Source organism: Dromiciops gliroides, chromosome 1 (genome assembly GCF_019393635.1).
Source record: "Dromiciops gliroides isolate mDroGli1 chromosome 1, mDroGli1.pri, whole genome shotgun sequence".
Classification (NCBI taxonomy): Eukaryota; Metazoa; Chordata; class Mammalia; order Microbiotheria; family Microbiotheriidae; genus Dromiciops; species Dromiciops gliroides.
The window spans coordinates 513619190-513646167 of record NC_057861.1 but is presented as its reverse complement, the minus strand read 5'-3'; the positions used below and the strand labels follow the sequence as shown (position 1 = coordinate 513646167).

Below are 26978 nucleotides of genomic sequence, written 5' to 3'. Positions count from 1 at the left end.
TGTAGCCTTTGACACTACTGATTACCCTCTTCTCCTTGATACTCTCTTCTCTCTAGGTTTTTAGGACACTGTTGTTTTGTCCTACCTGACTGTTCCTTCTCAGTCACCTCTGCTGAATCTTCATTCAGATCTTTCCTGATAACCACTGGGTGTCCCACAGGGAGAAATGCTGGGCCTCTTCCTTTCTCCTTCTTTACTACTTGGTGATTTCATCAGTTTTCATAGATTCAATTATATGTATATTTATGAATCTCAAATGTACTTCTCTAGCCCTATTCTCTACTGTTGTCCAGCTTCATATTGCCAACTGTTTATTCAACATTTTGATTTGGATACCTTGTATACAACTTAAATACGACATGTCCAAAGCATGTCCAAAATTATCTTTCCTCTAAACCTTCCTCCCTTCCTAACTACCATATTACTATTAAGGGCACAACCATCCCCTCAGTCTTCCAGGCTTGCAACCTGTGTCATCCTCTACTTTTCACTCTTACCTCCTATATCCAATTTGTTCCCAAGACCTGTCAATTTTATCTTGGAAACATCTATCAAATATGCCCCCTTCTTTCTTTTGATAATACCACCACCCTAGTACATGCCTTTATTTTGTCACTCCTGGTTTACTGGGATAGCCAACCTGCCATACTCCAGTTCTTCTCCCCACTCCAGTTTTCCCACCATTTGGCTACCAAAAAGATTGACCATGTCTCTCCTCCTACTCAGTAAACTCCAGTGGCCCCCTATCATCTCCACAATCAAATAAGAAATTCCCTTTTTTGTGTTCAAAGTCTTTTATAGCCAACACCCTCCTCTCCCTCTCCCTCTCCCTCTCTCTCGCTCTCCTTTCCAGTCTTCTTTTTCCACCTTACATCCCCTCACTCTACCATGCACTCTTCAATCCAGTGATAATGACTTTCTTGCTGTTCCACAAACAAGACACTATATCTCTCATATCCAGGCATTTTTATTGACTTGTCCCCCAAGCTTTAAATTCTCTCCCTCATTTCTTCCTTCTGGCTTCCCTGGTTTCTTAAAATCACATCTTCTACAAGAAGGCTTTCCCAATCCCTTTTAATTCTAGTGCCTTCCCTTTGTTGATTATTTCCTGTTTATCTTGTTTATAGATTATTTGTACCTAGTTGTTTGTATGTTGTCTCTACAATTAGATTGTGAGCTCCTTGAGGTCAGGGATTATCATTTGTATTTCTTTATATTCCCAGTGCTTAGCATAGTGCTTGGCAGATAGTAGGAACTTAATAAATGGTTACTGACTAACTACTTATCAATGCAACTGGAACATCCTCACATAAAGATGGTTCTGGATTTTTGAAGGCTATGCCAGGAAGATGTAAGCTTTGGTAGTTCTACTACAATGAAAGTCTTCTACAATATAGTCCAATCAAGAGACATTATATTCCATGTTGTTTGAGAAAGTCTAGTTAATTCAAAGGCTTATCTATATTAGCCACTAAGTAATCAGTTCCTTGGTCATGGTAATCAGTGAAACAAAGAAAAATACAGAATGGCTTCAATTTTGTGTAGTCTCTTCTTCAGTAGTGGTAATAGAAAGGGGAGGAGTAGAAAAGAGTATTAGGAATTCTTGTTTTTAGATTTTCTATAAACATTAACTGAATTGCTGGTACTCTTAAATGTGAGATCTTCATGTGAGTGGCCAGGCATCTCTTACAAAAACAAAATTCATTTTCACAACTGTAGGCTGTAGGACATTCTTTGTTGCTTATCACACAGTAGGTACTTAATAAATGACTATTGAGGGGGCAGCTAGGTGATGCAGTGGATAAAGCACCAGCCTTGGATTCAGGAGGACCTGAGTTCAAATCCTACGTCAGACACTGGACACTTACTAGCTGTGTGACCCTGGGCAAGTCACTTAATCTTCATTGCCCCGAAGGGGAAAAAAATAAAATAAAATAAAAATGCCTATTGATTGATTCAGAAATTTCACTTTTAAATTTATATAGGATATACTATCTATCTTCAAATATTTAAAAGACTATCAAACATTAGAGAAATTAGACTGTGTAGTTCTTGATACCAAAACTAGGACTTAAGCACCACCACCTAACACCACCACTACCACTACCCTTGTTTACAACTCATTTTAAGATTTACAAAGTGTTTTCCTTGAGAGGTAGGAGGTAAAATAAGTGTTATCTCATCACAGGTCATTAGCACTTAAGGCAGATAGAGTGTAAGTGACTTATCCAAGGATACAATTCTAGTAAGTATGTAAGGACTTGAACCAGAAGTAAACAATTTAAGACTCAAACTTGGGTATCCTGAATCCAGATGCAGTGCCTTTTGTACTGCTCAGTTCTACAGGTGGCCTAGAAGTTTCAAGGAAACAGGTCTGTGCTCACTATGTGGAAAAGCTTCCTCACCTCAGATTTACCGAAAAAGAACTTTAATGAGCTGCTTTGTGAGGTGGTGGGTTTTTCACTGCTGGAAGTAGAAAGACTACTTGTTAAGGAGACTGTAGAAGGATTCCTTCATTCACTAGGAGCTAAACCCTCAAAAGCATAGGATGTATTTGTTGTTATTGTTTGTCCTTCATTTTTTGAAGAGGACCATGACATTGGGGTGATGTCATGACTTGCCGTGAATTGGATTTAAGTAAATGAGGTTTGTGCAAGATCACCAACCTCACTCTCTCCTCTAGCACCATCTGGGTCCAGTGGCAAGATATATATCAGGACAATTGGAGATGGCCCCCGATGTTTTGTGACTTGCCCAGGGTCACACAGCTAGTAAGTGTCTGAGGTGTAATTTGAATTCAGGTCCTCCCAATTTCAGGGCCAGTGCTCTATCCATTGCACCACCCAGCTGCCCCAGGATGTATAGATGGGTAAATGATAAAGAGAATAAAATCACAGCTGTAGACCTGGAAGGGTTCTCAGAGACCATCTATTCTGACCCTTTTATTTTATGTCTGAGGAAACTGAGGCACAATAAGACTAAATTATCTGACAAAAGTCACAGAGATAGGAAACATCAGAGGAAGCATTTGAACCTAGACTTTGGATTCCAGATCCAGTGTCCTGGAGATGACACACTTCATTTTATGTTATTGTTTTACATATTTAGAGTTACAAGAACTTTAATGATAATTTATACCAGTTTCTTTATTTTATAGCTGGGACCCAATAAATTTAAATGACTTCTCTAAGGAAATGGGTATAGAAAATTGTAGAGGTGGGATTTGAACCTTAGTCTTCTTATTCTAAATCTAAAGTTTTTCCCTCTACAATGTGCTATACCAAGGCTGGCCTTATGACATTTACCTGATGGGACTTCAGAAAGGTCCTTGCCCTTAAATAGCTCACTTAATGTTGTTATTGTTTTTTTCCAAATTCTAACATTAGCCAGCTATTGTTGGGTAACTTTACCATCTCTAAGCATCATTCTAAGATGGATAAAACCATAACTAGGAATTCTTGTACATGGAACACTTCAATTGGGGAATTGGAATGGTATAGAGGACAGCCCACTTATGTTCAGTGTAGTCACATGGGAAGAGAAGACAGTGTGTCTCCCTAAGAAAGTCCAATTTTTATCTTCAATCCTTGAACTTCTACCAGGAAGAAGGAGGAGTGAAGTCTCTGTCAAACAGGACATTATGGTAAGGAAAAGAGGACCCCCCAAATGGAGCCATAATGGTTACATCCTATGGTGAACATGGTTGTGTCACGTGATATGGAACATTAAAGGACCAGAAGGAATAGAAATAGTAGAACAAGAGGACTACTCTAGGGAGTAAGCCTGATCTTCCAGATGTCAGCACCCTGGGGCAAAATCCTTGTCACCTGTGAATGTGTTCATAGGATCATAAGATCAGAGATCTAAAATTAATTTGTTCCATCCACCCACCTGTGTTCCCAGTCATCAGGATGGAGAAACCATAGGTTTCTCAGGGAGGAGGGGAGACAAAAAGAGAGTTAATATGTTTATTTTTGCGACATGATTGAAACAAAATATACAGTTTGAAAATATACTAGCAATTCTGTCCTCCCCTGCCATCTTTCCATGCACTTAAACATGTTCACAAAATGAATAAGTAATATTTTTTCCTGTAAAGAGTAAGAGGAAACAGATTCTCAAGTTTGAAAATATCAACAATAGCAGAGGTAACTCAGGATTCAATACACCGCTAGAATTTAACATTCATTTCTGGCATTCTCCAACTATTCTACCCAAATGTCACATCTGGAAGGATCATTGTTTGAAATTAAATTATTTTTGGAAATCACTGAATTCCATGTTGAGGAATTTTCCAATCCAGACTGCTTATTGGACAGTAACTAGACTGTCTGTTACTGCTTGGTGTTTTGTTTTGCTCCTTTTAAGAGAGACTTAACAACAAGAAAGACTTTTGCCCATTAATTTGGAAATGTCACTCACTTGAAAACATCTCTCTGTACCTGAAAAAAAGAACTACTGGAATTTAAGTGTACGTGACAATGACTTTAATCATTTTAACAGTTCATCCTGAGAGACAGGCTTTAAAAAATGCATGTCCAAGTACAATTTCTAAATTAAAAATCCATGTTGCTGAAAGGAACATAGTTTCTAAGATGTTCTAAAGTTTCACATCTTTTTTTTTCTTTTAAATTTATGAAAATGAGAGTTACTCAGTTGATTCATTCTCTAGCAGGATATTGGTTGGCAATGGGAAAGTGGAGGGAGGGGTCAAGGAATGGTTTTGATTAAACTTTTTCTCAACCTTCCTTTTGGCCCCAGTAACCTTTTTTTTTTTTTCTGAGACTGAGCCTGGAGACATTGCTTATTGCTTGGTATTAGTATATGAATGTCAGTGGTCGAGACTGTTCTAGGTCAAGTTGCTGTCTTCTGCAGGATCATATACAGGCATAAAAGTTCATAGAACAATCAATGAGGCAGGACTGGTGGGCTAAAAGTACTAGGGCAGGCATTTCAGAGACTGTCTGATTGCTAAGAGGTTTCCATTTCTACTTAGGTATGTCACTATGTCAGAATCTGAGAAAAGATTAGAAATCTTATTTTTCAGACAATTACTGTATCATCCTTTATAGGTGGAAGGTTGTGAACGACTATTGGAATGTTTAAAGCATTTAATTGGGCGTTCCAAAGAGTGCCTATATGATCAGTTACCAGCAATTTTTAAGAAGAGTGAGGCTTTGGGAGGCCATGAATTAAATTTTAGGGCAGCGGAAAAGTGGTCTTGGTGTCTGAGGATGTGTTTGAATAATGGTTCTACCAATATTTACTGTATGATATCCCAAAGTCACCTCACCTCTCAAAATTTTGGTTTTCTCATCTGTAGATGGGATAATTTTATTTCTACTATCTACCTCATGGAGGTATTGAAGAAAGTGTTGTATAAGCCTTAAAGTGTATTATAAATGTACTCAGATGAGGGCAGCTAGGTGGTACAATGGATAAAGCACCAGCCCCTGGATTCAGGAGTACCTGAGTTCAAATATGACTTCAGACACTTGACACTTACTAGCTGTGTGACCCTGGGCAAGTCACTTAACCCCATTGCCCTGCAAAAAAAAAATGTACACAGAACACTAGCCCTTTATCTCAGAGCAAGGCAGTCTAAACTCTCCTTTTCATGGTCTCAGGGTACCCCAAGGAGGTTGTTTCTCTTCCTTCTCTGTCATTGCCTCAAGCCCCCACCAGCTATATTCCCCCATTTTTAAGGGACCATAACTAGTTCCTCAGTTCCATTAACCCTTTAACAAGGTAGCTTTTACAAAGGAATATTTACTTCAAAGACAGAGAGAGGACAAAGTACAAACATTTCCCCTAGCAATAACTCAGGATCATATTCTTCCCCACACTGCCTTGGTGTCTGGAGAGAGAAAGCTCAGCTTAACTCAGTTCCTATAAAGTATTGGTAACACAACAAGTTCATATTCAGAATTGGCATCAAGGCTCAGTGAGACTGTCACAGCTACCACTGGGTTAGGTTTCAAAAGGTCACTCCTTGCCCCTTGAGGCATCAATGATGCACTGTCTAAAAATCCTAACTGGAATCATGGGAGGTCAAGGAGCTCTCTGGACTTTTTGAACTCAAAAAAGTTGTAAGCTACATTCTCTTCACTGGCCACAGAGCTCCCTGAGAGTATCAAGGCAAAGAGATGGTAGCTGAAGCTGATAGACTTTTTTGGATATCACAAAAGTCCATCAAAATGCCTCCTCTTCAATATGTGGCTAGACACCTAGAAGTAGTTACAGAAATGTCTTCACATCCTCCACAGTCTGTCTCTCCAAGCTACTTCTTCTGAAGGTTATTAGGGTTCTCCTAGAAACAGACTTTCCAGGTTTTTGAGGTGAAGAGATCTCAAATCGGGTGGTTTGCACATGTGCCAGACCCCCATTACATTAGATATAGACATACTGCCCATTATAGCCCCCCATTACATAGACCTAAATCCTTTTGTGCACAGTCTTGGTAAATAATACTTTGCTAAGAACTTATTAGATCACACGTCTAGAAACACACTCAAATATGTTTAGCAGGAGGAAATCTACATGCTCTATCTTGAGAAAACTGTTTAAGAAGAGTTGCCACCTAGTTGCTTAAAATAATTCTGGTACTATCTGTCCTGAACCCAGTAAAATGGACTCAAGGACCTCTAGACATCTTTCATAACTTCTGATTGCTTCTGATAATATGACTCTCTGGTCATTGATTTATTCAACACTCATTTATTAAACATCTGATATATCTATATATATAAGGCACTGAGATACAAAGATGAAAAATAGTAATCTGCCATTAGGGAATTCATTTATCCTGTGTGTGTGTGTGTGTGTGTGTGTGTGTGTACATATGTGTGAGTATACATGGAGATGAGACAGGTATACAAATAACTAAAATATACATCTAAATATGGATTTAAATGACTTACAGATTTGAGGAGGAAGGAATCACTTCTAGCTAAGGAGATCAGGAAAATATTTTCTAGGAAAACTGGCATTTGAACTGAGCCTTACAGAAAAGGAAGCATTTCTATGAGTAGAGATGTGAGGAAATCCATACCAGATATGAGATTCCTCCACAAGCGCATCAAGCAGAGAAAAGGAAGGGAACAGTGAGTAGTACAGTTTGGCTGTAGTATTCCATGGGTGAAGAGGTTTACTATATGTACCTTTAGCTCATATATTTCCATCTTTTCCATAAAAATAGTATGATAACACCTTTCAAATAAAATCTAGTTAATCTAAATCTACAAGTTCTTTCTGATCTAGATAAATTTGGGAATTCATAAAAAGGAAACCTTTAATGGAGATTATAGTTGCAAGATACCAATGAGAAAGGGTTAAAAAAAAAAAGTTGTAAAAGAAAGTTACACTAGGGGAAAAACACCAGATGGCAGCACCAGATGCTAAAAATATGTCTGACAAGGTTTTAAAATTAAATGCATTACATCTTCCAAAATCAATCACAGTGTATTCACAGTGTCTAATATGAACATGTAAAACAGATATTTTTCTTAAAGGATTTTAGAAAGAATGTTTCATATTATGTCACATCATACAGGCAATATAATTACCCAAATAGCATATAATTATTAAAAGTTAACTAAGCAAAGGCTTTGTTTTAGTTTATAATTGTGTTATTAACTCTATCTCTGATCCAAATGGTCTAAAAGAGTGTAGAGCCAACATAATTAAAAAAAATTAGCCTATTTTAGGAAAAGACAAAGATTGCCAGATAGTAAATTACCAGTACTAAAAAATGGATTTCCATCTGGATCATCTACATAAGAATCTGACAGACAATTCCAAGGGTGAAAGAGAAATAAATTATTTAAAGTATTTGAGCAGCTTTTTAAAATTTTTATTTTTTAAGAATCTTTCTTATTTGTTGTTCTAAAATATATATTAAAGGTACTATTTTAGTAGGTAAAACATTTATAATTAAGAAGATAATCTGGCTTCCATATCATGCTCCTCCTATGTCTTCTGTTCTTTTTTGGGGGGAGGGAAGTAAAATTAAGTTCAAAGATCAAGTTTGTTATAATAAGAAGGTATTGACTTATGGGCTTCTCCTTTCTCCCCCCTCCCTGAATAAAAAGTAACAGCATAAAGATATTTCATATCTATCTTACAAATGAAGAAACTAAAGTCCAGTGTGACTTGCTCCAACCCAATTAATTGATTCATGCCCAAAATAAGGCTACAATATAACTCCTCAAGTTTTCAAGAAGTCCTTTTGATTTAGGGAAAGGTAGCAGAAGCTTCTGTATTACAAATGAAACTAAGAAAACTACATGAATCAATGGAAGAGAAAGGAATTGATGCATTAGCAAGAAAATATATTATTTCAGGGGAGCAATCATCACCCATTCAGATATGATTCATTTTAAAGGAGTATCAGATCAGAGTTCTGGAAAATATGTTCCTTGGGATGATTTATTATGGGATGAGGATGTCTGGTGAGTCTGATCTTGTAATATTAGGTTCCAGTTTGGTCTCAAATTGAGGAATCTGGTGAAAGGGACTGGGATTCCACTCTCTGATTTGCCCCTGGCCTCAGTCCTCAATGAATAGAAACACAGAAGACCTAGATACCTCGGTTAAACTAATTAATCCCAGAATATAATCACAAAGTAGTAGGTATTAAGAGATTTTCCTATATCCTCATAATAATGTAATAACAGGACTAGGTTTTGGTCTATAAACAAGATTTGTCTAAGCCCTGATTCCTTTATCAAGTACAAAAGTCTCTCTCCTGAGGTCAAGAAAGCAATGTGATTGGCTGAGACAATCGGCTAAACCCTTGGGCCTGTGTATAAAAACTGTAAATTATTCCAGGAGTTCAACCAGTCGAGTGATAGAACATTCCAGTTTGAGGCAGATCTTTGTACCTGTCCCAGCATATAGCAAGGTGGGATGACATGGAGAGGGAGTGAACCCATAAGAGGTATTTCCCACTTCCCCATCTAACATTGACCATGCTACTGGTCAATGAAGTAGTAGAAGATAATACATCCATCTGGGAACAGAGAGGACAGATACTAAGAGATATCTGGAGAGGGAGGCAGCTTCAGGAAGTGTTATCCATTGTGGTATGGAGACAGTTATGGAGGCAATTATATGAACCCAATGGTACCTATGGACCCAAGAAAGGAGGAACTACTGGTAACCAGTTCAGCCTAGAAGTTGGGCAGCCTGTCTAGTACAAACACGAGGACCAGAAGTAAGCTGCATAAGCATGCTATAAAGAGAGAAAGGACTTTCAGTACTAGGGATTTTGAATTGCCTTTTTGGAACATATGAATCTACTTTTCCCAAGGACACTTTGTGTATTTGTGGGAAAGTGTTTTCCAGGCTTTGGAAGAAACTGTTTTGTACCAATTGTTTTTACCATGTCATCAAAGCAAATGCCTTTGCTAAATGCTAATTGTCTAGCATCTGATTGTTAATAGGAAGCCCATAAGTGGGGGCTTGAGAATTATAATGTTAAGAGTGAAGCCTGGGGCAGCTAGATGGCACAGTGGATAGAGCACCAGCCCTGGAGTCAAGAGGACCTGAGTTCAAATCCGTCCTCAGACACTTGACAATTTACTAGCTGTGTGGCCCTGGGCAAGTCACTTAACCCTAATTGCCTCACCAAAAAAAAAAAAAAGAGTTTTTCTGAGTTAGCAGTTGACCTTCTGGGGACCTCTAAACTATTTGCACAAGTTGAAGGAATACTTCAGAGGAGGTTTGTTCAGGAAATATGAATTTGGATACGAATGCCATAACAAACTGGCTTTGGGCCCAGGGGGGTTGGAGGGCTTCTCTTCTCTCTGAGTAATCACCCTTAAGTCCTCTCCCTCTTTGTTTAAGCCTCCACACCACCCCCATTACTCACAATACAGTCTGGGTTTAATCCTATGAAATTCATGTAAGAAATTCAGATGTGAGTCTCCCTCACCCCTCCCTCTCCCCACTGCAATTGAAGGGAACTACTGGAGAGATTCTCCAGCCAGGACTCTTATTCATATGTACTAAGATTTGCAGAGATCAAATGAAAAAAAACAATTATTCTCTCTTATTTTGTTTTAGACTGTAATTGGGCAGTCACTTTTCCAGTACATTTCCTTTATAAGTTAAACTAATTCCTTTGAAATAACTTTATTTGTTTTAATGTTTATGTACTGATGTCTATCATATTACTGTATCCATTATAAATATTGAAGCTAAAATGAGCAGTATGGCTTTTGTATTCCTAAAATACTGGTGCTGAGCAGTTCATATAGACCAGGCTATAATGGATCATAAATATTCATTTTTTTTCTTTTCCTTTTAAGCATTTCTAGACAGTTTGCCTTATCATGATGTGATTCTATATAGCTTATTTTTTTTATTGAGAGAAATTATTATTTCTCTCCATTATTAATAGTTAATTATTAAAATTAGGGAGACCTGGGGCAGCTAGGTGCAAAGTAGATAAAGCACCGGCCCTGAATTCAGGAGGACCCAAGTTCAAATCCAGCCTCAGACACTTGACACTTACTAGCTGTGTGACCTTGGACAAGTCACTTAACCCACATTGCCCTGCTGCCCCACCCCCCCAAAATTGGGGAGACTTAAGTTTGTTTTTTCCCCTGTTCAATTTCTCCAGGACAGGACTAATGAAAGATAGGATTAACATTCTCATTCCTGGTATTTCTGCTCCTCCAATTAGGTCAGGCTTAGGTGGGGGATACAGATTCTTTGTCTAGATTGCCCAAGGCTGGGGAGTGGTCTGCCTATCAGGACAGTCTCTCTGGCCAAGAATGACATGATGTCACTCTGAGCCTCTTATTGGCAAGAGCTCACTTATCTTTGTAATAGTCATTCTCTCATTAATTGTTAACCAGTGAAAGTTGATTGCCATCCTCCTGAACACCCCTCTTCCAAGGACATGGAAACCATGAGTCCACTGTCATTATGGTCTGGCATTCAAGAGTATTAATGACCTTTATTTAAAATGTGGCATTATTAATAAAAGGATTATTAAATTACCCAGAAATTCTCTCGAACTTTTAAATGTCAGATCATTATGGATTACTAGGAATAAAGTATGCTTTCTAGACTAGAAATTCTCAATAATCAGACCTTTTGGGGCAGCTAGGTAGCACAATGGATAAAGCACTGGCCTTGGATTCAGGAGGACCTGAGTTCAAATCCAACCTCAGACACTTGACACTTACTAGCTGTGTGACCCTGGGCAGGTCACTTAACCCCCATTGCCCTGCCAAAAAGAAAAAAAAAATAATCAGACCTTTGAGGAGCACCCCCCTAAGAAATTTTCTGTGTTCACTTTCTTTCTCTTCAAGTTAGTCTACTTGTTGTAGTAAGAGGTGAAGTGGGGCCCCTAGATGGATTCCCTTAGGAGTTTCAAGGAGAAATTTTTGATAATGTATAGTACAGGGATTCAGAGATAATTTCTATCTGAAACCTCGAATGGGATTGCCTTATGTATAAAGAAATCTCTAGTAATTATGGTGTACTTTATGTGTGATGGGACACCTGGAAATGTTTTGTCTAGACCTGTAGTTAGACCCTGTGTGCTTCAAGGATCTCTAGAGAGTATGTTGGGACCCAGATGAATTTCATAGGATTAAACCCAGGCTGTATGTGTGGGTCCAGAGAAGAGGGGTCCCTTAAACAAAGAGGGAGAGGACTTAGGAGTGATTATTCAGAGAGAGGACAAGTGCTGTAGCCCTCCCTACCCTGGATCCTATACCAGTTTGTTATGGCACTTAGTATCTGAGTGAACCCAGTACAGAGAGGGACCTCAGTAGCAGAGAGAAAAGGTAAGTGTCCCAGGCTCAGTGCTATTACCCAAGCACCAAATCAAAGAGGCTTAATTTCTCATCTGAAGGATTAGAGGTTGACTTTCATTGAACCCCAGGTCCTTACTTCCTATGGAGAGGGCCCAACATGGTTTGGGACCTCTGTAGCAAGATTTTTCCTCTGATTTGAAACATTTAACTTTCACTTTTTCTTTTCTTTATTGTCTTTGGGTTGGGGAAGACCTTTGCAAGCACTAAGACAAGTGGTAACCTATGAGAACTTTATAAAAGAGTATTTTTTTTTGGTAAAATTAGATCTCCACATCGTTGGAAATATAGCAAAATGATAATTCCTACATTTGTTTGTGAACCATGCCACATATACTTTTCAGACACTCTTTGGTATAAAACACTAGGAAAGGATGAATATCCCAAGTCACTAGCAAATGGAAAGTGAATTCCCTAAATCCAGAATTTGTGAATATGTACTTTGCCAAATTATTCTTGTTGATTTGTCAGGAACATCAAATGTTTACTGAGGAAGAGCATAAATTAGAGGGATATTCCAATTCTATTTCAATTAATGTAATCACAAAAAGCCCAGGCACTTCAAATGAACAAATCAGTCAATCAATCAATTAATCAATTACAGGATCTTATCATAGAATTTGTAGTCTTAGTGAATTTCCTACAATCTTACAATAATACAATAAGACAGGTTTTTAATATGTAAGCAAAATTTTCTATACCTTGATTCCTTTCTCAGGTGCAAACTTCTCCCTAATAGGTGCAAGAAAGAAAGCAATTTGATTGGGTGGGAGAATCATTCTCACACATTCCCCTTTGGCCTATGTTTTAGAACAGGAAGTGAATTTAGGGGTTTAGCCAGTCTAACAGTAGAAAAGTCTAGGATAAGAAGTGTTTTATGAAGACAGATCCTTACTTTTACCTATACGAGAAAGCAACAAGTTGGGAGGGAAAATGACTATGTCACTAGTCCCATTGACTATGTCACCAGAGAAACTAAGACACACTGAGGACAGGAAAATGGGAAAAGAGAATTTACCTGAAGTTTTTGTGAATATGTGTGTGTGTGTGTGTATTATTTTGAAAGTGGTTGTAATTATTAATTTTATAATGCCTACTTAGTAAATGACTTTGCTAAAAGCTGAGTTTTACTGATTGTGTTTATTAATTGGATACACACCAGTGGGGGCTCTTGAGCTACAGTGTTAAAAATATGGCACCTCAATGTTAGCTCTAGATCCCAAGAGTAGTAACAACTATGGTGACCCACACTGTAAATTGAGGGAGTATCCCAGACAAGGTGCTATACTAGAATAACATTGAGAAACTAAAGAGTATTAAAAGGAAGGATAATTGATGATCTCACTATCCAGAAAAAAGAATAGAAGTCTGGGCAGAGACTTTAAGAGTTAGTAGGGAACAGAATGATTAAAAAAGAAGAAGATTATTCAATAAACTGCACCAAAGAGGAAAGGAAAAGAAAATACTACTTGCTGAAGAATTTTATTGGAATGAGAAATAGTATAGCTAAGGGAAATGATGAATGTCCAATTGCTTTAGGAGTAATTCTTCCTTTCAGAAAGCCAATAATTCTCTCCTTCCTAATTATTTTTTTTTAAATCATGCAGCTAAAGGGATCCATCTTGGATGGCCTTCCTATATTCTCTCTGAAAGTATGAGTGATCCTAGGAATAGCAAGGACATGCCTGAGAGCAGTGGGTGACAGTTTCCTATTGACATACTTACTCTATGCTGGGAGTTGTGACTCATGTACCCTGACATACACAAGTTATAGCATCTTTGAATAGTTCTGGTTTGGTTCTTGGGACTCCCCTTAGCTTAGTGGAGGTGTCTAGTGGAGATATGTGCCATCACTGGACATGTATTAGTACTTATTTGCCTTCAGCTTGAATCAAAAGAGTATTATAAGACAATCACCCAAGGCACTTTGTTTTAGCAGTTATGACTTGCATAGGAGTACATGCTGTGCTTTGCCTGTTGGCTCCATTCTTGTGAGCATTGCAGCAAGTACAACAATCCTGACCAAAGTGTTCCATATCCATGATCTGTAATAAGAACATTTGAAATAAGTGGATCCAATTAAGAAACAAAGTTTTAAGTTAGTATACAAAGGAATCTGATTTGTAGCACAAACATACATTCAATCAATGAAGAACCATTCCATAAGTGTCTACTATGTGCCAGGCATCATACTAGGTATTTGGGGATACAAGTACAAAGAACAAAATAATCCCTACTCACAAGGAATTTTCCCCTGTAATGCTAGTTCTCTGTTTCTCTCTGTTTCTCTATCTCTCTATCTCCCCCCTCCAATCTTTGACTGTCTTTGTCTATTTGTCTGTCTCTTAGTCTTTCTGTCCCTCTCTCCCCTCTCTGTCTCTCTCAATGAAGTCAGATTACATAACATCTTGGATGAATATAGAAATTTTTAAAGGCAGGGAGAAAAAAGAAACAAACTTTTTAGACTGGTATAGTGCCTTTGGGTGTCACACTTACAATTTTGGATTTTCATTATACAAGGAAATTAATAATAATAATAATAATGATAGAAATAGTTAATGTTTATACAGCACTTAAAATGTGCCAGACACTGTGCTAATTTTTATCTCATTTGATTCTCACAACAACCTTGGAAAATAGGTGCTATTATTATCCACATTTTACAGATGAAGAGACTGAGGCAAACAGAGGTGAACTGACTTGCCCAGGATCACACAGCTAGTTTCTGAGGCTAGCACTCTATCCATTGCACCATTTAGCTACCCCTTGAATTCTTTCATAAGTGTTCAGTGTAAAAGTATACAATACTGCAACCTTTTCTGGTGTTTCAATGTAATCTTTTGGGGATTATATCTACACCTATATATCTATATCTATATCTATATCTATATCTATATCTATATCTATCTATATATCCTTAACTGCTAAACATGGAAAAAGATGGAAGAAGAGGAATACATTTGCCTCAAAGAAACAGGAAATAGTAAAGGAGAACAGAAACCATGTAAATGAGAAAGTCATAAATCATTCCAATTTGGTTCTGAAAAATAACTTTTACATTTCAGGATTCCCCAATTAGGCAAGCCAGTCCTATTTATCTGATTAATCAGCATTTCAGAAAGCAAGCCCTCGAAGGTGGGCATGTATTGCCCTTGGCTCAATCAAATCAAAGGAGGGCAAGGTTCACAATCTAATTCCATACCCCTAGTCAATCATAAAGCTTTAGGTAAAAAGTATAGTAGTTTTTCACCACCAAAATATAGGGAAATGATATAATAACCACTGGGCATAGTCCAGAGGAACACTAGGTCCATAGCTATTCCTAGAGCATGGAGGTCAGCAGAGGTAGGGGATATTAACTATCTCTGGTAGCAACGAATAGCACTTAGCCAGTACATGGAATGCACTTAATAAATGCTTATTTAGGGGGCAGCTAGGTGGCACAGTGGATAAAGCACATACCCTGTATTCAAGAGGACCTGAGTTCAAATTTGGCCTCAGTCACTTGACACTTACTAGCTGTGTGACCCTGGGCAAGTCACTTAACCCCCATTGCCCCACAAAAAACAAACAAAGAAATGCTTATTTATTAGCTATATGGCACAGCAGATAGAGTGCTGAACCTAAAATTGTGAAGACATAAGTTCAAATTCAACCTCAGAGTCTTATTAGTTATGTGACTGTGCAAGTCACTTAACCTCTGTCTGCTTCAGTTTCTTCCATAAGATAGGGATAACAATATCTATCTCAAAGGGTTATTGTGAGGATCAAATCAGATAATATTTATAAAGCACTTAGGGGGGGCAGCTAGATGGCTCAGTGGTTAAAGCACCGGCCCTGGATTCAGGAGTACCTGAGTTCAAATCTGGCCTCAGACACTTGACACTTACTAGCTGTGTGACCATGGGCAAGTCACTTAACCCCCATTGCCTAAATAAATAAATAAATAAATAAATAGATAAATAAATAAATAAAGCACTTAGGACACAGTGTCTGGTACATAGTAGGACTATATAAATGCTAATTCCTTTCCCCTCCCTTTCTTCCTTGACATGGGATAATAGCTGTGTCTGGGCATTTCCTTCATTTTACTAACTATCCATTGACTAATTTATTTATTTATTTATTTAAGAAAAAGAGGTTGCAATTGCAGGTCTGTGAGTTACCAAAAGTACTCTAATGTGGACTGCTTTAGTCATCTGGGGTTTTTGACACAGATTCTATTTTAGTCAAATAAACTCAACATAACTCAGTATTGCCAAAAGCAAATTCCTAATGCAGATGACTGAAATAAACCACAATGAATCCTGGCTTTTGAAATGGGAGTTATAACTTTGTAACACAGACACAGCATTAATGACTCATTTGCAAATAACAGCCTCTCCCAGAGATAAAGCATAATGAGGAACCAAGGAATAGGGTGTCCATTTTTCTTTTTCTTCCCTTTGGACAGCAAAGATTCAGAAAGTGAAGAAAACAATAGGGAAAGTCATGAGTTCTTTGATATAGAAAAGGTTATGCTTCTCCCTCAGATTGCCCAAGTGTTCCCCAAAAGAGAAGTTAGACACTTAAAGAAGTTGTCCAGGAGAAAAGTTTCTTTTAGAGTCATGGAGAATATCACCAGGGCCTTTTAGTAGGCCTTTTCTGCAAGAGATTACCTTGTCAGATCTGGAGGATCCTGCCTTGCTCTTTTGTTGCTGAATTTTGACCGCCTCCATCCCACCGCTTCTACTTCCAAAGGTGCTGGGCTCAGAGGGTTGAACTTGGCAAATTTTTTCATGTATTTGAAGACGATCTGCTTTAAAGGTCTTGTTACACTTGGAGCAAACCATTATCTGACCATCATGACTGTCAGAAGTTTCCTTCTTCTCAGGCTTAGCTGGCTGGGCTGAATAATGCTTTGGCTTCTGAGGGGCTATCTGGCGGAGCTCTTTGGGGAGTCGCTCATTTTCTACTTTCCATTTCTCCAGGCACTCAGCCTCATGAGCAGAAAGGGCCTGGCTGCCAAACTCTTTGCCACAGATGTAACAGAGGAGAGTCTTTGGTGGGGACACAAATCCACCAAGGGTTTTCTTCTTGCTGGGGAGACTCTCTGAGAAATTAACTTTTGGCTTACAACTTCTTAGGTGAACAATGAGACGGTCAGGCAAGAAAGTTCGGCCACAGTGTTCACAAGGCACCAGTTGAGCTTTAGAACTCTCAAAGGCAGCCTCATTAATAGATCGCGAATCATAAGAGCCAGTACCACTAAGAGGTTTTGGTTTTTGGGGCTCTGGTCTCCTGAGATTTCTGGGTAACTTATCATTTTCAATATGCCACTTCTGTAAACATTGGGGTTCATGAATGGAAATGGACTGAGAACCAAATTCTCTTCCACAAATGTAGCATAGTTTAAATGCTGGTCTTCTGGGTGGGATTATGGGAGGCCGAGCCAGACCATCAGACATGCTTCCCCTGTTGGATCGTTTCAGTAGGGTGACAGTACCTGGTCTCTTTATCTTAGTATTTTTTTTTATGATTTTAGAAGTATTAAGCTTTTCTCTTCCTGGTGAATTGCTGTGAAGGTTGGAATCACTAGTGAGGATTATTTGGTTGGGCCTTGCTGAGCTTTTTGCAGTCTGCTGTAATCTACTGGTAGTCTTTTCCTTCTTTGATTTTTCCATTCAGTAAGATCTCTATTACCATAAGGGAGGACTTAAGATGGGTTTCTTCTTAGTGCAATGCTGGCTGTCCTGAAGCCCCATGTTGTTGCAAGTACTGTGGTCCCAAAGATCTAGTATTCATGGCAAGGCAATGGTCTGGAGTGTTGTTAAGTCTCCATCAATCCCTCAGAAGTCTTTGAGACCTAAAAGAAAATGTAGAACAATGATTACAATTATGTAGCAAAAGAAACAAACCTTCAGCCCTGGGGCATTATATGTCTCTTCAGAGCTTTGAGAATTCTTGTTTTTGTTTTTTGGGGGGTTTGTGTGGTTTTTTTGGGGGGGTGGGGCAATGAGGGTTAAGTGACTTGCCCAAGGTCACACAGCTAGTAAGTGTCAAGTGTCTGAGACCAGATTTAAACTCCGGTTCTCCTGAATCCAGGGCCAGTGCTTTATCCACTGCACCACCTAGTTGCCCCACTTTGAGAATTCTTAAAGAAAAAACAAAGAATAAAATATTACCACTATTGTTATAGGAGCAATTTCTCCTTCATGTATGTAAAAGACTTAATTGGTTCAGAGGATTAAGGATATCCACTGTCATAATTTCCTGGCCTCCTAAGAATAAAAGCCCAGCATATGAAGATTCGGGAGTTCTTAGGACTAGATATACCCTACTGATTTGGTGTAGTGAAAATTTGGCAGTTGAGAAACTGTGCCTACCTGAAATTCTGCATCTCTGCAGAATATTGTTTCCATGATATTCTTAAGCAAACTTTCCCTTTTGTTAAATGCTATATGTTCTATATCCTCCTGGATCACTGCCTTGTTGTGTGTGAAACTATGAGCTCTGACATACAGGTTACAAGACAGACAGGTTATAATACAGCATTCAGATAAAAAGTGGTCCACTAGAGAAGGAAATGGCAAACTACTCCAGTATCTTTACCAAGAAAACTCCAAGATATGACTTTGGAAGATGAACCCCTCAGGTCAGAAGGTGTCCAACACATTACTGGGTATGAGCAGAGGACAACCACAATTAGCTCCAGAAAGAATGAGGAGGCTGGGCAAAGGTGAAAAGAAGCTCAGCTATAGGTGTATCTGTTGATGAAAGGAAAGTTCTATGTTGTAAAAATCAATAATGCATAGGAACCTGGAATGTAAGATCTATGAACCAAGGTAAGCTGGATGTGATCAAACAGGAGATGGAAAGATTAAACATCAATATCTTGGGTGTAAGTGAACTTAAATGGATGAGAATGGGTGAATTTAATTCAGGTGATCATTATGTATACTAGTATAGGCAAGAATCCTTTAGAAGAAATAGAGTAGCCCTCATAGTCTATAAAAGGGTAAGAAATGTAGTACTGGGGCATAATTTCGCAAATGGCAGAATGGTATCTGTTTTAATCCAAAGAAAACTGCTCAGTATCACAGTAATACAAGTCTATGCTCCAACCACTAATCATGAAGAGGCCAAAGTTGCTTAGTTCTGTTAAGATCTACAACGTCTTCTAGAAATAATACCGAAAAAAAGATGTGACATTCATCATAGGGAACTGAAATGCTAAAGTAGGAAATTAAAAGATAATTGTAATAACAGGGAATTTGGGCTTTGGAATACAAAATGAAGCAGGGCAGAGAATAATAGAGTTTTATCAAGACAACTCACTGGTTCATAATGAACACCTTTTTTCAACAACCCAAAAGTTGACTCTATATGTGGACATCACCAATTGTCAATATCAAAATCAAATTGTGGGGCAGCTAGGTGGCACAGTGGATAGAGCACCAGCCCTGGAGTCAGGAGTTCCTGAGTTCAAATCCGGCCTCAGACACTTAATACTTACTAGCTGTGTGACCCTGGGCAAGTCACTTAACCCCCATTGCTTCACTTAAAAAAAAAAATCAAATTGATTATATACTTTGCAACCAAAGGTGAAGAATCTCTATACAGTCAGTTAAAACAAGACCTGTATCTGATTATGAGCTTCTTATTTCAAATTTTAGAATTAAATTGCAGAATGTAGGTAGGAACTAAATAACATCCCTTATGAATATGAAGTAGAGGTTATGAATAGATTTAAGAGATTAGATTTGGTAGATAGAGTGCCTGAAGAACTATGGACAGAAGTTTGCAATATTGTATAAGAGGCATCAACAAAAAACTTCCCAAAGGAAAAGAGCAAGAAAGAAAAATGGCTGTCTGACGTGGCTTTATAAACAGCTGAGGAAAAAAGAACTGAATGCAGAATTTCAGAGAAAAGCAGAGAGAGAGATTTTCTTTTTTGTTTGTTTGTTTTTGTTTGTTTGTTTTTGTTTGTTTTTTTTGCGGGGCAATGGGGGTTAAGTGCCCAGGGTCACACAGCTAGTAAGTGTCAAGTGTCTGAGGCCGGATTTGAACTCAGGTACTCCTGAATCCAGAGCTGGTGCTTTATCCACTGCACCACCTAGCTGCCCCCGAGATGATTTTCTTAAATGAGCAAAACAAAGAAATAGAAGAAAACAATAGAATGGTAAAGACAAGAGATCTCTTCAAGAAAATGGTAGAAAGTTAACAGAAACAGAAGAGATTAAGAAGTGACAAGAATATAAAGAACAATACAAGAAAGATCTTAACATCATGGATAACCATGATGGTGTGCTTACTGATCTTGAGTTGGACATCCTGGAGCATGAAGTCAAGTGGGCCTTAGGAAGCATTGCTAACAGTAAGACTAGTGGATATGATGTAATTCCAGCTGAGCTATTTAAAATCCTAAAAGATGATACTATTAAAGTGCTGTACCCAGTATGCCAGCAAATTTAGAAAACTCAATAGTGGTCACTGGATTGGAAAAGATCAGTTTATGTCCCAATCCTGAAGAAGGACAATGGCAAAAATTTAAATAACCGAACAATTGTGTTCATTTCATATGCCAACAAGGTTAAGCTTAAGATTCTGCAAGCTAAACTTGAGTAAGACATGAATTGAGTATTACTAGAAGTGCAGGCTGATTTTCAAAGAGACAGAAGAACTAGAAGCCAAATTGCCAACATTCACTGGATTATACAAGAATGTTTCAGATAAAAACATTTACTTCTGCTTCATTAATTACAATAAAGCCTTTGAGTGTATGGATCACAACAAAATTTGACACATGCTCAAAAAGATGGTAGTACCAGATCATCTTCCTTATCTGTATGCAGGTCAAGAAACAAAAGTTAGAACTAAACTTGAAACAACTGATTAGTTTAAGACTGGGCAAGGAGTATGACAAGGCTGTATATTGTCACCTTATTTATTTAACTTATATGCAAAATACATCATGTTTAATCCCAGGCTGGACAAATTAAAAGGTTGTTGGGAGAAATACCAATTTTCAGATAGTCAGACTCTGATGACTGAAAATGAAGAAAAAGTAAGAAGCCTTTTGATGATGGTAAAAGAGGAGAATGTAAAAGCTGGCTTGAAGCCTAACATTAAAAAAAAAAAAACCACCCAAGATCATACTATAGAGACATGAGCATACTCTAACCAATCAGAAATATGGAAAAGCATTTTAATGTCAAAAAAAAAGTATTAACATTTTGAAAAATAATTATGATTGTCAATTACACTGGTGAATTCTGGCTCCTAAGAAAGACATTAACAAATTAAAAACTGAACAGCAACTTGCAGGACACTATATGATTTTATATGAGGAACAGTTGAAAAAACTGAGCACGTTGAGCCAGGAGAAAAAAATATTGAGGGGAGGGGAGGGAGGTGTGCAGCATCTTCAATTATTTGAAGGATTCTTATGTGGCAAAGGAATTAGACAAATAGCAATGAGTGAAAAATATAAACAGGGAAATTTAGGCTTGAGTGAGGAGAAACTTCCTAACAGAAAATTCCAAAACTGGAATAGGCTTCCCTAAGAGATAATGGTCCCCTCCCTCCCACTTTCCCCACCCAGAAGTTTTCAAGTAAAAGTTGTCTGACCAATTGCTGGGCATATTGTAGAGGAAACCATGTTTTACATAGTGGTTAGACTTAATGCCATCCAACTGTGACTTTGATTCTATGATATAATTTGATTTAATTTAGAGACTTGATAAAATGGCATAAAATTAGATAGATCCCAGAAAGATTTCCTTGCATATATATTCCAGCACATCAAGTTGCCCCCCTAGTTCTAGCTCCTCTCCTACCTGGGTTTCCACAAAAGCTGTGTCCCTTCTCTTTCCTCTCATCAATCTGTCCCCTTCTTTCCACCTCCCCCCCCCCACTCTTGAGTAAGAACATATCTTTGGGAGTCTGGAGTGCTTAATCCAATTCTCCCTCCCATTTACATTTTTCCTGCTGGCCAACCTACTGTTGTGGGTGGGGACAGTATACTTGTATCTTTCTTTTCAATGTCCTCTCCTCTCTGTTCAGTATTGAAATTATATGTTCTTTTCAAAAGTCTCTTCCCTTAACATTCCACTAAGACAGTCCCAGATTTGGGGCTAACACATCATTTATCTTGAACCACTCACTCTACCATAGACAATTAAGAAACTCAAGTACTCCAAAGAAAGAGAAAAAGATTGGAGGTACTATCATAAAGAGTAGATACATTTTGACCCACCAGTTAAAAGGACTTCCAAGCAAACTTAAATTTCCTGGGTTTCTTTTTATTTATTTTTTCTTGACAGTAGAGGTCCTAAACTGCAATTTTATCAGTGTGGGGAACTTCTTGCATTGTAACTCTCCCCTCCAAAGCAGGTCTGCAACTCATAAACAATGAGTATCCTGGGGCACTGAAAAGTTAAGTGATTTATCCATGGTCATCCAGCATCTAAACATCATAATTAGGGTATAATTCAGGTCTCCTTGAATTCAAGGCTAAATTTCTATCTACCTTCTCATATTGCTTGAATGCCTTCCAGTGCCACTTTGGAGTATGGCTCTCAGTAGCTAAAGATAAATAGGGGCTGGAGAAATTATACAAACCCTTGTTCAGTCTAGTTCTGTGATGCAAAAAGCAGTAGGCCCTAGCTCTGGAGTTGTACTCCTTTGTTCCTCTTAATTCCAGTGTATAGCAAGGGTTGTGGTGAATGGGAGAAGAGGAAAATAAGGTCTTGGCAGAAGGGTGCTGGTTTATGTGGTAACTCCTACTGTTTCACTATGTTTGCCTTGTCTACCTTTGAGGGAAGATAGCATTTATAGCATGTATTTTTATATAGGGCTTCAAGGTCTGCAAAGCACTTTACAAATAATATCTCATTTTAGCCTCAGAACCACCATGGGAATTATTCTTCCCATTTAATAGATGAGGAAAATGAGGAAGACAGAGGTTAAGCACTTACCCTGGGACCCCACAGCTAGTAAGTGTCTGAAGCTGGATTTGAACTCAAGTCTTCCTGACTTCAGGCCCTGTGCTCTATCCACTGCGCCACCTAGCTGCCTTTCACAAAGAATGCTATGTAACTTCCATTGTCTCAAAAACCTATAGAATAACATAGAATGTCAGAGTTGGAAGGGACATGCAAGGTCTAGTTCAATTGCTACCTAACATCACAAAGAAGTGGTCATCCAACCCTTGTGTGAAGACCTCAGGTGACAAGAAACCTACTACCTCCTTAGGTAGCCATTCTACCTTTAATTTCCTCACCTAAAACTAGAATCTGTTCCTGAAACTTTGACCCATTGTTTTTGGTTCTACTCCTGGGGTCATATAGAACAAGCCTAATGTCCCATATGTAAGCCTTTAAATACTTGAAAACAACTATGTCCATCTACCCTCCTTCTCCCCTTTTTCTTCAACTTTCCCAAATGTTCTCTTTTTTCATTCTAAATGTTTTAAATTCCTTCCATTGATCCTTATTCAACTTAGTTCTAGGTCCCTTTGTCTAGAGGATCACTCTCCTTGGTAAAGACCACCCTCTACTTTGTTAAGTATCCTTTCTAAAATGTAACATCTAGAAATTGAATCAATATTTTTTATAAGTATTAACTTAAAGCATCAAGTATGAAAAATAAATCACAAGTTCATTTACCCAGAGGATATGGATTATAACAATACTCCTAACTAGAGTTCTTTCCTCCTTGCTACAGCTTGGGTTAGCCTAATTTTTTTCCCTGAAAGGTGACAAAATTATCTCCAGGACAGATTCCTCTGGGATTTTATCTTCAGATTCCTCCTATTGTTTCTTTATTGTCAGGTTTATTTGTTTGCTCACATATTTAGGTTCTGTTCTTGAATTGGGACTCATGCCAGAGCCAGGCTCTGGCCCTTTTGTCTAAGGTAGACTGGACCAGAGGACATATTTTTGTAATAGTGACAACATACTACTTATCATTGATATATATGATATAGTTGTGACAGAGGAAATTAAAAAGTACGTGTGAAACTAAAGATAACCTTTCAGTACTTAATATGCTGATGGAGCTTAATGTTAGATAGTCAGAATAAGGTCTGATGAAGTAGAGACCACTTACTGAAAAATTAAGTGACTATGATAGAAAGTATCAAACATATACACTTAAAATGCTTACCATGGCCTGTTACCTAAACACATCATAAAAACAATTGGGTTAGCATTTAAAGAGAAAAGTTTTATAAACATATCCATTCTTTGGTAAAGGATGCATATGAATACAAACTCCTTCTGGCTAAAGTGGTTCATTTTGGCCCTTTCAAAAATGTCTTTGAAATACCTTACTTCTGAATCCATGTGGTGCCATTTTCCCAAGTTCGTCTGTTCCTGCGATTGGGGAAAAAAATTCATATATCCACAGATGGAAGGAATGCGGAAATCCAGATTGCATGTTGGCAATAGATGAGAGTTCTGTAAAGGTGAAGTGGGATTGGGGATTGGGGAGGAGACACAAATAAAAGATTGATTTGATACTTTAAAAAAGCTGTTTCATAACAAAAAATTAAAAGAAATACTAATCATACAAAGTCATTGCTCAGTGAATAGAGCATCAGTATGCCTGCAAATACAAATAAGAGGAAGCATGCCTGCAAATCAGTATGCCTGCAAATACAAATAAGAGGAAGCATGGGGTCAGGACCAGCCTTAAGGAAAATGAATAGAGGATGTTTGACTTTATTCTCACTTTCCAGCAACTTTCTCTTAAAAGCCTGCTTGCTTTTAACTAATTTCATTATTGCACCTTAATTTTAATGTTTAATGAGGTCCATAAGGGCCAGCTTCAGTCAGAATATAATTCCTAAGAAAGAGATGTGCTTAGGGCTGTGTGTAGGGATCAGAGTCACTATTCTCAGTTGGCCCTTTCCCTAAGTAACAGCACACCATAAAGATTACCAGGTCTGGTTTCTAATATAGAAACTACAGGATAATTTTGAGACTTCTGGAAGCTAGAGGATAAACACAGACAAATAGAATTATTGACTTGAAATCATGGAGTATAGGGGGCAGCTAGGTGATGCAGTGGATAAGGCCCTGGCCCTGGATTCAGGAGGCCCTGAGTTCAAATTTTACCTCAGACACTTGACACTTACTAGCTGTGTGACCCTGGGCAAGTCACTTAACCCTGATTGCCCTGCAAAAAGAAAGAAAGAAAGAAGGAAGGAAGGAAGGAAGGAAGGAAGGAAGGAAGGAAGGAAGGAAGGAAGGAAGGAAGGAAGGAAGGAAGGAAGGAAGGAAGGACAAAAGAACAAATGAAAGAAAGAAAGAAAGAAAGAAAGAAAGAAAGAAAGAAAGAAAGAAAGAAAGAAAGAAAGAAAGAAAAGGAAATCATGGTGTATAAACCTCTGGAGGGGCTCTAGATATCTGAGGGCTGTTGGGACTGGGAGGAGATAGATAGTTGTCACCTTTGATGGACTCTCTTGAGTATGCACCTCACTGACCCAGAAGATGTGTAAGCATAAGGAGAGGAAAATAGGCAAGGCTTCTTTTTCTTCTTAGATCACTGAGTTCTATAACTTTTCTCTGTCTTTATCTCTCCTTTCAGAATAGTTTAGAGATTAGAATGAGAAGCCCATGGTGGCTGTTGAGCTAGCTATAATTAACAGGCTTCACACTGTTAACTGGAAAGAGTCTTTTCAGAACTAGGGTGAGCTATTTCTCTGCAAACTGAATTCAATACATTTTCAATCCAACAAAATCCTTAATGTAAGTACTTGTGTATGGCTAGAATTTTAGGCTTTATTATTTTAAAAAGTAGATTTCCAATCAATAAAAGCTTCTTTTGTAGAATTTCATATCTAGTTAGCTAGCTAACATTTCTATAAAATAATCAGCATGAATTTTGGGTCTGGATAGTTTTAAATTTCTCCACAAAATCATACTTGATGCTTCATTGTGGCACAGAAGTTACTTGGGTTCTCAAAGGCTATGCCAGCATAGTATAAATGCTGGCAGGTTCTACTACACTGGAAAATCTTCAAGCTAGGCCCTGGGAACAGACTGAGTCTATTTTCCAAAGACCAGCCCAGCTAAGTATGGAAAGGCTCATCACCACTATGCTGACAATTTGATGATGAATGTGTTGGCCATGGCAACCTATGACACAAAGAAAAATACAAAATTATGCTCAACCCTACATGCTCCCCTTCCATTTTTGCAGTGATCATGACAAAATGGTGATAAAGAAAACAAACATGTAAAAGAATCATTTATTTTTAAACCATCAACAAATTTTAATTTTACTATTGGTACTCTAAATGTAAGATCTTTTTCCAATAACCAAAAAATTCTGGATGAGCTAAATCATATCAATCTTGACATCTCTGCTACAAAGTAATCTAAAAGAAAGAAGAAAGTTGTGAAATGGAAGGAAGAATCTCAAGTACTCTTTTTTTTCTTCAGTGAGGCAATTGGGGTTAAGTGACTTGCCCAGGGTCACACAGCTAGTAAGTGTTAAGTATCTGAGGCCGGATTTGAACTCAGGTACTCCTGACTCCAGGACCAGTGCTGTATCCACTACGCCATCTAGCTGCCCCCTCAAGTACTCTTGAAAAAGCCAATGAGGGGAGAAGAGGAGGAGGAGGAGAAGGAGAAGAAGGAGATGAAGGAGGAGAAGAAGAAGAAGAGGAAGAATAGGAGGAAGAGGGGAGGAGAGGAAGAGGAGGAAGTTGGAGAAATTATTTTTATTGTATGACAAAAGGAAATAAGAAACATTTATTTTATGAGATATCTGGTCATTTTGTACTGCATAACTGATGATAAGTATCTGCAAAAAGAGAACCATGAAAATAAATATAGCTTATGAACCAATATCAGTTCCTGAGGAAGAAGAGGTTGAAAAATTCTATGAAGAATTCAATAAGCTATTCCAAATTAGATCAAAATACATTCTGATACCTGTTGACTTCAAATGAAAATGAAGGAAAAGATGATAATGAACAAATACCATGGGAAAGTATGTTAAAACCAGTTTTTTAAAAACTTGGCAAGAATTAAGCAAAATCATCCCTAAAACATTTAAAGACAAAAATGGAAAGAGACAACAAATAGGAAAAAAATGGAAAGTATGTGTAAAGATGACTCAAACAAATGTTTTTGTGCATTATAAATGAAAGAACCAAAA

At 38.0% G+C, this 26978-nt stretch overlaps 1 protein-coding gene and 1 pseudogene across 3 annotated transcripts in view; one reads left to right on the top strand and one right to left on the bottom strand.

Annotated features, from left to right (window-relative positions):
- LOC122737353 (zinc finger protein 474-like) overlaps positions 1-26978 on the bottom strand; it is a 94708-nt gene that overhangs the window by 30833 nt on the left and 36897 nt on the right. Inside the window, exons 2-4 of one of the 3 annotated variants that reach the window (XM_043979842.1) lie at positions 24143-24268; positions 16487-17673; positions 13303-13873 (exon numbers count right to left, since the gene is read on the bottom strand). In XM_043979842.1, the coding sequence (XP_043835777.1) occupies positions 13742-13873; positions 16487-17491 (1137 nt within the window). In that variant the 5' untranslated portion in view covers positions 17492-17673; positions 24143-24268 and the 3' untranslated portion in view covers positions 13303-13741. Of the gene's footprint in view, positions 1-13302; positions 13874-16486; positions 17674-24137; positions 24269-26978 lie in introns of those variants that run through there. The other 2 variants (XM_043979841.1, XM_043979840.1) reach the window with 2 other exon arrangements.
- Positions 18437-20610, top strand: LOC122751014 (annotated as a pseudogene).